The sequence below is a fragment of the Danio rerio genome, chromosome 10 (genome assembly GCF_052040795.2).
Source record: "Danio rerio strain M-AB ecotype USA chromosome 10, GRCz13ab, whole genome shotgun sequence".
NCBI classification, from domain to species: Eukaryota; Metazoa; Chordata; class Actinopteri; order Cypriniformes; family Danionidae; genus Danio; species Danio rerio.
This window is the reverse complement of record NC_141030.1, coordinates 4,855,001-4,867,657: the sequence shown is the minus strand read 5'-3', so window position 1 is coordinate 4,867,657 and position 12,657 is coordinate 4,855,001. Positions and strand designations below refer to the sequence as shown.

Sequence of the window (12,657 nt, the reverse complement as noted above, 5' to 3'; positions counted from 1 at the left end):
TAAGAGCCATCATGGATTATTAATCTAAAAAAGACATTTGCTCTATACCAGGGGTGCCCAAACTTTTTCTTATGAAGGTCCAAAAGCCAAATATCATTAATAGCAGTGGGCCGAAGATAAACTATATGACATTAGTTGTCATGAGAAGTTTTTACAATTTATTTCCTAATATTAAAAAAAAAAAAAAAAAAAAAACATTAGGGTATAATGACATCTATTACTTCTTATCCAGAAAATAAATATAAAAATATCAAATATAAAAATAAAACATAAAATAAAATATACAAATTTCTAATAAAATTTCAATAAAATCTAAAATAAAATAAATATAATAATATAATATTAATATAATATAATATTAATATAATAATAATATAATAAAAAATAAAAAATATCAAATAAAATATCAAATATAAAAATAAAATAAATTAAAACATTAAATATATATTTAAAATATAAAATAAAATATTGAATATAAAATAAAATATAAATACTTTAAAAATAAAATACATTATACAATAAAATATAAAAATATCAAGTAAAATAATACAAAAAAAAATCTAATATAAAAATATAATAAATTAGAATATTATATATTTAAAAATCAAATTTAAAATAAAATATATATTTAAAATATAAAATACATTATAAAATAAATAAATAAAATAATATAAAATAAAATATTAAATATACAAATAACATATATTTAAACATTAAATATATATTTAAATATAAAATAAAATATACAATAAAATATAAAATAGAATCATATACAATAAAATATCAAAGAAAATAAAATGTCAGCAATAAAAATAAAACACAAGTTGGACTTTTTTGCCAGAGCAAAATGTCAATATCGCCTGAATTGATGGAATTGTGAATGCTGAAAAGTACAGACAGGTTTTAATCTTATTCAATGTGGAAGTGCACTCTTTTTTGCGATTGTTTTTGAACTTCCGATTCAGTCGAATATAGGACAAATGACTATTAAAACATGAAATTAAATTAAATTAAAGCATTAAATATGTATTTAAAATAAAAACTACATTATAAAATAAATTATAAGAATATAAAAAAATAATATCACATAAAATATCAAATATAAAAATTAAATAAATTAAAACATTATATAATTAAAATACTAAATAAAATATTAAATATCAAATAAAATATACATTTAAAATATAAAATACATTATAAAATAAAATATAAGAACATTAAATAAAACAATATCAAATAATATCAAATATACAAATAAAATAAATTTTAACATTAAATATATATTAACAATATAAAATGACATATACAATACATTATAAAAATAGAAAAAAAAATCATATAAAAAAAATATCATATATAAAATAAAATAAATTATCTACTATAAAAATAAAATAATTCCTTTATGTAATTTTTTTTGGTTCTTAAAAAAAGGGAACTATAAAGCAATGTTAGGTGAAATTTACATGTTAGCTGCGTATTAGTCAATGATCAAAAGGTCAAGAGAATTTACTATCAAAAAAACAAAAATAAGTGCAGATTTCCTGTTCAGGTTATGTAAAGATGCTGAATAACGTAAAAAAGGGATTTTGAAACAGGCATTTAATTTGTTTTAACTTCAACTTAGTGATGCTGAACTGTTTAGATTTGTAGTCAAGTTTTTTTTCTTTGAGTTTGAAGCTTCTCTTTTTTCTTTCATGGGAATACGAGTTTATTTACTCTCAATCCATTCTCCATAATTGGCCATAATTTCCCCGAGGTGGAGCAAGTGCTGTGTATTTATTCAAGCTTGATTTCCACAACAAATCCACTGAATAAATCCTGTCTCTGTGTTTGTGTGTGTGTTCGGCTGTTTCAGATGTACATCACGAGCACCATTAAAACGAAAAGCAGTCGTCTGGCCAAACCTGTGCTTTGTCTGGGTCTTCTGTGCGCTGCGTTCCTCACCGGCCTGAACCGAGTGTCTGAATACCGCAACCACTGCTCAGACGTCGTCGCTGGATTTATACTGGGAAGCTCCATAGCTCTGTTTCTGGTGGGTTACAGGGGTCTTTGTTTTACTCTTGTTGTAAAAGTAGAATAAGTGATTATTAGTAGTAAACAATATAATAGAGTTCAGTTCAGTGTAGGTGTAGTTTAAATAATGGAAAATTTTGTCAGGAATATTTGGAACAAGTATCATTTGATGACATACAGTATAAAAAATTGATGTAAAAATCACAGCATGGATTAATAATATTCATGTATTATCCTTTTTGGTCTTTAGACTTTGCCAATAGCTCTCAGTCCACTTTGATTTACTCATTTATCAGCAAGAAGCTACAATTTTACATACCGTAACACACAACACAACTCATAACACAACATAATCCATAGCAAAACACATAACAAAGAATATACTGTAACTCATGACAAAACACACAACATAATACACAGCTCAACACAACACATAATGCAACACATAACAACACAACATAACATGCATAACATTGCATACAATACATAACACAACACACAACATAACGCATAACATAACACATAACAAACGTAACAACCAACACAAGACGTAACAGACAGCACATAACATAACACATAACAAATATCGTAACAGACAACACATAACGAAACACGTACCATAACACAACACACAGCATAACATAACACACATAACATAGCATACAACACATACCATAACACATAACATGAAATGCATATCACATCCCATAACACACAACACATAACATAGCATGCATAACATACAACAAAGCACAACACGCAACATAACACGCATAACATATTATAACACGACATAACGTATCATAACATAACATACAACACAAAACATAACATGCATAACTTATCATAACACAACACATAGCATGCATAACATAACATACAACAAAGCACAACATAACAACCATAACATATAACACAGCATACACAACACAACAAATCACATAACAGCACATAACATGACAAAGAGATTACACAACACTACACATAACATCATGCACAACATATATTACACACAACACATAATGTAACAAGCATAACATAACATACAACATAACACACATAACGTATCATGACCCATAACATAACACAACACATAACATAACACGCATAACGTATCATAACATAACACAACACATAGCATGCATAACATAACATACAACATAACACAACAAAGCACAACACGCAACATAACAGACATAACGTATCATAACACATATAACACACAGCACAACAAATGACATAACATGATAAAGAGATAACACAACACTGCATGCAACATAATACACAACACATATTATTACACACAACACATAACATAACAAGCATAACATAACATACAACAAAACGTATCATAACACATAACAAGGCACATAACATGACAGACAGATAACACAACGCATAACATAACACACAACACAAAACATAACACATAGCATAGCACATAACATGACCGATAACACAACACATAACATAACACTCAGCACATATCATAACACACAACATGATACCCACATAACACACAACACATATAACAACAAACAGATAACACAACACTACACATAATACACAACATTTATTACACAAAACACATAACGTAACAAGCATAACATAACATACAACATAACACACATAACGTATCATGACCCATAACGTAACACACAACACATAACATAACACACATAACGTATCATAACACATAACATAACACACAACACATAACATAACACACATAATGTATCATGACCCATAACGTAACACACAACACATAACATAACACACATAACGTATCATGACCCATAACATAACACACAACACATAACATAACACACATAACGTATCATACACACACACACACACACATTGCCCTCGTCCTCGCGCATGCGTCCACACACACACACACACATAGCCCTCGTCCTCGCGCACGCGCCCACACACACACACATGCGCACACACACACATATATTGCCCTCGTTCTCGCGCACGCGTCCACACACACACACATAAACCTCCTCCGGACCACAACGCGCGCACGCACGCGCACACACACACACATTACACTCCTCTACAGTAACGTAAACAAAGCAGAACGCGTCACGTTTTTAACGTGGCTTTGAACGCGATATGAGAATATAGCGAGTTAACCTGAGACAGTACACACGGTTACAAGTAACAAATCACAACTAAATACATTTGCAAGCTAAAGTAAACGAGGCAACAACTTTAATCGCACGTACAGTAGGTGAGAGTTCAAAGTGGCTATTTATTGTAAACTTTATACAATACTTTACTTTATTGTAAACTTTTTAAGTGCAAACAGGATTCGTTTTGGAAAATAGAATTGAAGAAGTAAAAGACAACTAAAATGAAAGCACAAACATTTAGTACAAATAAGTAGTCTTAAATAAATAAATAAATAAATAAATAAAGCTGCCTAAATATAGAAAGATGTTCAGTGTTTGCTATTTTGATAGGACTAAGACAAGACATTTTCATTTCTGTTTTATTTCTGTTTTTATTTCCATTTTCGTTGTTAATTATATTTTACTATCTCATTTATGTCTCAACAATTGTACATAAACGAATAATAAACGAATAATGAAAATAAATGAATAATGAAAATAGGCCTAAATAAATAATTTATTTAAAGACATTGCCGTACAGTACGTGAAACACTGAGAAAAATAAATTGACCTACCTTAAGCAGATCAAAAGTATAATAAAATTATTTTTGCCGCAGGAAATAAATTAAGTCTTGCAGGTTTATTTTTAATAATTTAGTTTCAGTTCTGTTCAGTTTTTTTTTTTTCCAAAACGTCAATGTTCTCCTTTAAAGTAGCTATAACTGTTGTTTTGTTTTTTTTGTTTTTTTTACTTATGGCTCAGTATGTTTTGTATTTTAACTTCATATTCAGTCACCTTGCAAATGTGTGTGAAATATAATGCCGCATAACCGCGGAAGAAGAAGAAAAAGCTGTCAAAGGTTAGAGCTAATTTATCAAAATAAGCTATATTAAAATACAGCATTTATGTTCATACAGGCAGAGTGTGAACAAACTCAAGGCTAAGATATGCGCTTGCCTTTTAATGCATTTGCGGCCTTTTTATAGGCTAAAGGCAACTATGTATAATAATGTTTTTTTTTTTTTTTGTATGGTAAAGGACAATACACATTATGTTATTGATGTAAACTTAGGCTAAAACTTACCAATGATAAACGTGACCTACCTCAAGCAGATCACTTAAAGTATAAAAAAATAAAGTAGGCTATATATATATATATATATATATATATATATATATATATATATATATATATATATATATATATATATATATATATTCTTAATAAACTTCACAGCCACAAATATAAAAAACACAACTTGTATTAAAACTGGGCGAGGATTAGAAAGAATACGATGCTTGTTATATATAATTTAAATTTTGATTCCAATTTCTGCAAGCACATTTTTTCACTCGCTACTCTGCCAGAAACTTCGCCGCCGGAGAGCACCTCAATAATGTAAACATTTGTTTAAAGATGGAGCGCAAGATGTGCCGAGTGGCAACATGTGAAGAACGATGGCAAAGCTAAGTGTGATTATTGTAATAAACTAATAAATTATAAAGCAGACACCCGACCAACAGGACTAAGCATATGCGGTTGGCTCATTCTTCACGAATATAGAATTAAAATAATGGCGCGTTAGGTTCACTAAGCAGCGCATTCTCTCCGCGTCATCGTTTAACCAGCGGGACACGCTGCTGAAGCAGGAGAGACACTCCGTCATTCATAATCTTAGCTGATGTATCGGAGTCGAAAGAATATATCAAAGAGGAATTTTCTTTTAACAGTCCCGATATGTTTAATCTTTTTTTTTTTTTTTCGTGTCATTTCTCTTCAGCAAATTAGATATTTTTAAAGCTGCTTGATTCTTTTAAACCGAAAGCAGAGCCCATGGTGTTTTTCCATAAGATACTCCTTTATGAATGTTTTAATTTTTTATTAAAGTCTTTAATGTGCTTTTTGATAGTTTTATTTTATTTCAAGCAGCATCTAAATGCGAATTTATCCTCAAAACTTGGCATGAGAGCGATGCAAGTCATGTGTGGCATAATTGCCTTTTTTCCCTGCGTGTGCGAGATCAATTTCTGATCTTTTTGCAACTAAAATGAAAGCATAAACATTCAGTACAAATAAGTAGTCTTAAATAAATAAATAAATAAATAAAGCAGTCTTTTAACCTAAATATAGAGAGATGTTCAGTGTTTGCTATTTTGACAGGACTAAGACAAGACATTTTCATGTTTTTATTTCTGTTTTTACTTACATTTTCGTTGTTTATTATAGTTTACTATCTCATTTTATGTCTCAACAATTGTAGATAATAATAAACGAATAATGAAAATTAATGAATAATGAAAATAGGCCAAGATATATTATTTATTTAAAGACATTGCCGACATTGAGCTTAAGTTGAATGCAGCTTCATCAAAAGCAAAAAATAAATTGACCTATTTTAAGCAGATTATAATAAAAATATTTTTGCCGCAGGACATAAATTAAGTCTAGCAGGTTTTTTTTTAATAATTTAGTTTCAGTTCAGTTTTTTTTTTTCAAAACGTCAATGTTCTCCTTTAAAGTAGCTATAACTGTTGTTTTGTTTTGTTTTTTTACTTAATGGCTCAGTGTGTTTTGTATTTGAATTTCAATTTCAGTCACCTTGCATATGCGTGTGAAATATAATGCGAGCATAACCGCTGAAAAAGAAGAAAAAGCTGTCAGTTAGAGCTAATTCATCAAAATAAGCTATATTAAAATACAGCATGCATGTTAATACAGGCAGAATGTGAACAAACTCAAGGTACGGCTAATATGCGCTTGCTTTTTAATGCATTTAAAAAGATTTGCGGCCATTTTATAGGCTACAGGCTATGGTGTATGACAATGTTTTTTTTTTTTGTATGGTAAAGGACAATGCACATTGATTTGAAACTTTTAATTGCATTTTTATGTCCTGTAAGTAATAAAAGTTGAATCAGATTAATAAAATCGAATCTGAATACCTGCAAACGGGGCCACAGTTACTTTTTTTTCACTGACTGGCATGACTGGCAAACGCGTCAGAAAAAAAACTGCTGAATCTCTGCAAATATTTGGTTAACTTATAAAACAAATGTATGGTTTAGTGATGTTAGTAATGCATAGAAAAATGCAAAGCAGAATTATTAAAGTTATTATTTCATTGATCTGAACATAACCATTTATAATATAATTACTAAACCGTCGTCTAAAATATTAAAATAATAAAATAGTCTATTATTTTATTCGTGGCTAGAGCTTGATTAAATTGATTAACAAGCCATGTGCTTTTGTTTGTTTGTTCTCGGTACTGGGTATTACGCAAAACATTTTCTAAAATGTCAAGCAGTATTTGTCTATAGCTTTAATTAATTCAAAATATTAAAAAAATAACAATAATAAAATTATAAAAATACAAAGATAAATAGAGCAGCATTTTGCTAATTATAATAGTCCTTTATATTTATATACATGTGTTTTTGCATTTTCGTTATTTCACTTGATGCATTCGTTATTTAATGTTTGAATACTGAAATAAAAAGCCATCGTTTAAAAGGTTATTTCACCATCAAAATGTAGCCTGTTATATGTATCATTAACGTTTTATATAAAACTGCTGTGCAGTGTAAATGGGACCTTAATACAGTTTAAAGCGAAGTTGTCTGTAAGGATGATGGGCATGGCATGTCTATTGTTGTGGCTCGCGTTGTGAATATTAGAAAATAACTGTCGGGTGAAGGCTTTATGGTCGTGCGGAATTGTCTGCTGCTGTCATGGCTCAGCAGGCAACACCCTATTCAGCTAGGCTATGTTCGGTGTTTTTATGTACAAATTCGTTTTGGCGAATGCTAGAGCGTAATAGAGATATTTTAAATAACAAGTAGTTCAGTCCAGAAGTTGCTGTGCATAGAAACATTCATTTTCATAAGGCCCCATTTGCGGTTTGGTTTTTAAACGCATAGGTTTTGCTACGGTTACGCCATCCGTCCTCGGGAGTTTTGGATTTTGTGTAACCATGTTTGTGGAAAACACTTGAGGGTGGAGACATACCCCTTCCCCCATCTCATAACCAAAAGCTTGTCTTTCAGGTGTTAATGGGCATCGAGACCGAAGTCATGTCGCATTTCCACTGTCGGCCTATAGCTCGCAGCGCGTAACGCAAACCCAGCCCCCAGAACGTCCCCCGAGTGTTGACATCGTGCATCCGTTAATAACTCGGTAGAAAATGTATTTTTTAACATCCTCATTTAGACACAGTCAAACATTCAGCCCAAATGCACTGGAGAGACCTGAAACGTGTTCCCAAAAATGCTTTGTTTGCACGATTTGATTATTATCATCATATCCAAATACTTTATAAATAATATTCTAAACCTTCTCTGGTGTTTATTGTTTTTAGAAAATATCTAAAATCTTTTAAAAGAAAATATCTTGTAAAATAAAAGTTTGATTTGGCTTTAACGGTTTTATTTATGTATAGGCCTACCTAAACTGTTATAGCTTGCTTTTGCTTGTTTTATATTGGTTTATTTATTTAATGCGATTTTATTATATCCGATAATGTAATTCTTTAAATTATATTTCAATGTGGCTTAGGCTTATCAAGATATGACACTTGTTTTGAGTCTACAAAAGGTAATTTGTAAAGTTTTATGTCTTTCTGTTGTATTCATATGGTGTATTATCTGCAAAATAAATAAAAAGAAAGAAGCCGCTAGCAGCATCAACAGAGCTGTTAAGAGAGCGCTCTTTTGCTCGGTCTCTCACACACAACCTTTATGTCTGCTGTGTCTTTAATATGGTGTGTAGATTATTATGCGTTATTAAAACATCAAGGGGGACGCAGCAAAATCACTTATAAATTAAAATTGTATTATTCTATGCAACAGCCTTACATTTAAAACGGAAACATAAGGGTGATTATAAGCAAAAAGACCTCAGCCTATAAGTCTAGATGTTTTCTTTTCCTTTTTTATTTATTTGTTTATTTGTTTGGCGCATGTGTGCAATAGGAAAACTAGTGTAATTACGGCAAGCCATCTTTCCCAGACTCGGGGCAAATTCCTTTCACTCCGTGAAAGGGCCCCAGCTGGCCCTCCTGCCATCCACTGTGTAAAACATATGCTGGATAAGTTGACGGTTCATTCCGCTGTGGCGATCACAGACTAATAAAGGGACTAAACCGAAAAGAAAATGAATGAAGAATGAATGAATAAATTAATAATAATAAAATAAAAATAAGGTAATAATAAACACAAATGCCGCGTAAGCGGCCTTTTTTTTTTAGAGATGGTACATTTGAATTGCCTCTTCCCACTTCCCCCACCTCGAAATTGAAAGTTGCAAAGAGAACTATAGCTCATTTACACCTTGATAGCCTCAAAAGCAAAGATCATAGCCCATTTACACATCAACACAGTGCAAGTTTAGCGGAAGAATGTTAAATCAGAATCACGCAGATGAAGCACACCAGCTACTACTATGAAACTATTAAAATTGTTTTGTCATAAATTTGCTTATTTGCAGCAGCTTTTTTTTCGCGCAACAGAATTGCGGCGTTGGGAAGCTGTCAATGAATAAAAACAGGGTCAATAGTGAAATCGGCTTTTCATTGTATCCCTATTATCTATTTCAGTGCATTGAAGGCCTTTTATGGTGTCATCACGATAGAATAGCCTAAGTTATAAATAATTTAAAGAACAAATTTATAAAAACTCACATTACATAAATAAACAATTAAAAATATGTTTAGGTTGTTTATTTAATTGCCCTCGTGATGATGGTGTGCTTTATCATTATGTGCGTTTTACTTATAACTAACCTGATTCAAATGATGGATCTGCAACAGAGAAACTAGGGGTTTTGGGAAACATGCATCACTATATCCTTTTTTTCCCCAAACTGTGCATAGTACAGCTGCAAGTTACTGTACGTCTTTTTTTGGGAAAGCACCCCATGTCCGCTAGTGCCGCGCGCCTCTTTCTCTGGGCAAAAATGAGTTGATTTTTAAAATAATAAATATATAGATTAATTAAATTTTCAGCAAAAGAGACATTTATTTCATATTTCACTATGCATTTCATCCGGATCTCGGAGTATTTAGTGCACTCAGGATATGCAGCTCCGTCTCAATCAGCTGCTGAGGGCACAGCCGCTTCTCCACCGGCAGCCATGTTTTTTTTGTGCCGGCCCGTCTTTACGGCTAGCTGATGCCCGCTTCTAACATGTTAGAAAATACTGCAAATCAAGCTGTCGGTATCTCCCCGCAGTTGAAATTGTTCGTTATTCGGAAAAAAAAGAAGAATAAATATCAGCGCGCAGTAGTTGCTTTCTAGATTATTTAGGCCTATATTCAGCTGTTTTAATCTTGCAATTATGATAATTAGAGATAATGTCTGTTTTTATCAACTTGTCTGTCATTTGCTACTTATTTTATTAATTTGTTGATGTTAATATACTACATAGTCTTGTATATGCATATCTAAAATCCTTTGGCATTCAAATTTGCTTTGAACTTGAAAGAGAGAAAGAATCGGATTTTACCTGTCAGAGCACATTGCATATGCTTTTTTGAAATAACATTTATTTAACAAATATTTTAGCACATCGAAAGTAATTAAATTACCTGTCTTTTGATTAAAACCTTTATTCAAAAAGATCAGAAAAAAGGCAATATGCGACACATGACATGCATCGCTCTCATGCCACGTTTTGAGCATAAATTCGCTTTTAGGTGCTGCTTTGAATAAAATAAAATTATTAAAAAGCACATTAAAGAATACTTATAAAATAAAACATTCATAAAGGAGTATCTTATGAAAAAACACCAATTGACGGGCTCTGCTTACGGTTTTAAAAGAATCAAGCAGCTTTAAAAATATAATTTGCTGAAGAGAAATGACAGGGAAAAAAAGATTGAACATATCGGGACTGTCAAAAGAACATTCCTCTTTGATATATTCTTTCGACTCCGACACATCAGCTAAGATTATGAACGACGGAGTGTCTCTCCTGCTTCAGTGGCGTGTCCAGCTGGTTATAAACGAGGAGGCGGAGAGAATGCGCTGCTTAGTTTCGGCTCAATATATTTAAATAAAAACTAACAACGAGTTGCTTATAACGCTCAAAAAGTTAAACTCAAATGCACAACCCTTGTTGGTTGCACCTGCGGGATGCACAATGAACCTAACGCGCCATAATTTTAATTCTATATTCGTGAAGAATGAGCCAACCGCATATGCTTAGTCCTGTTGGTCGGGACTCTGCTTTATAACTTATTAGTTTATTACAATAATCACACTTAGCTTTGCCATTGTTCTTCACCACATAGCCACTCAACACATCTTGCGGTCCATCTTTAATGTTTAGATTATTGAAGGTGCTATTGACGTTTTGAGAAAAAAATTAATAGTACTGAAACTAAATTATTAAAAATAAACTTGCGGGACTTCATATGTCCTGCGGCAACATTATTTTTATTACACTTTAAGTGATCTGCTTGAGGTAGGTCACGTTTATCAATGGTAAGTTTTAGCCTAAGTTTACATCAATAACATAATGTGCATTGTCCTTTACCATACAAAAAAAAAAAAAAAAAAAAAAAACATTATTATACACCAGTTGCCTGTAGCCTATAAAAATGCCGCAAATATTTTTAAATGCATTAAAAGGCAAGCACATATCGTAGCCTTAGTTTGTTCACACTCTGCCTGTATTAACATAAATGCTGTATTTTAATATAGCCAATTTTGATTAATTAGCTTTAACTGACAGCCTTTTCTTCTTTTTCCGCGGTTATGCGGCATTATATTTCACACGCATATGCAAGGTGACTGAATATGAAATTAAAATACAAAACATACTGAGCCATTAAGTAAAAAAAACAAAACAAAACAACAGTTATACTTTAAAGCAGAACATTGACGTTTTGAAACAAAAAAACGGAACTGAAACTAAATTATTAAAAATAAACCTGCCAGATTTAATTTATGTCCTATTTTCATTATTCATTTATTTTCATTATTCGTTTATTATTATGTACTATAATTGAAACATAAAATGAGATTGTAAATATAATCAACAACGAAAATGTAAATAAAAACGTAAATTAAAAATATAAATGAACATGTCTAGTCTTAGTTCTATCAAAATAGCAAACACTACATCTCTCTATATTTAGACTAAAAGACTGCTTTATTTATTTATTTATTTATTTAAGACTAATTATTTGTACTGAATGTTTGTGCTTTCATTTTAGTTGTCTTTCATTTCTTCAATTCTATTTTCCAAAACGAATCCTCTTTGCACTTAATAAGTTTACAATAAACCAGGTAAAAAAAAAATTAAATGTAAGTTGAGGTGATCGCAAGTTCACAACTGTGAGGTGATGTGTTCTACCGGCAGGATAATCTATATTATTTTGCTGTTTTTCATATGCGCACGTTTAAGATTTGAGATTATAACATTGCCATGATAGTCAAAGAAATCAAAACATTATTTTCACCCCAACACAATTTAATCGGGCACTGAAGGCTAATAACTTAATTCTTATATTTGCTTTTTGA

The 12,657-nt window shown here is 31.2% G+C and overlaps 1 protein-coding gene across 4 annotated transcripts in view; it reads left to right on the top strand.

Moving 5' to 3' along the window:
* The window catches only part of plppr1 (phospholipid phosphatase related 1), a 373,756-nt gene that overhangs the window by 351,684 nt on the left and 9,415 nt on the right, over positions 1–12,657 (top strand). For all 4 annotated transcript variants that reach the window (XM_087269234.1, NM_001441646.1, NM_001002132.2 and 1 more), the window contains one exon: positions 1,856–2,032. In XM_087269234.1, coding sequence (XP_087125360.1) covers positions 1,856–2,032 — 177 coding nt within the window. The remainder of the gene's footprint in view (positions 1–1,855; positions 2,033–12,657) is intronic.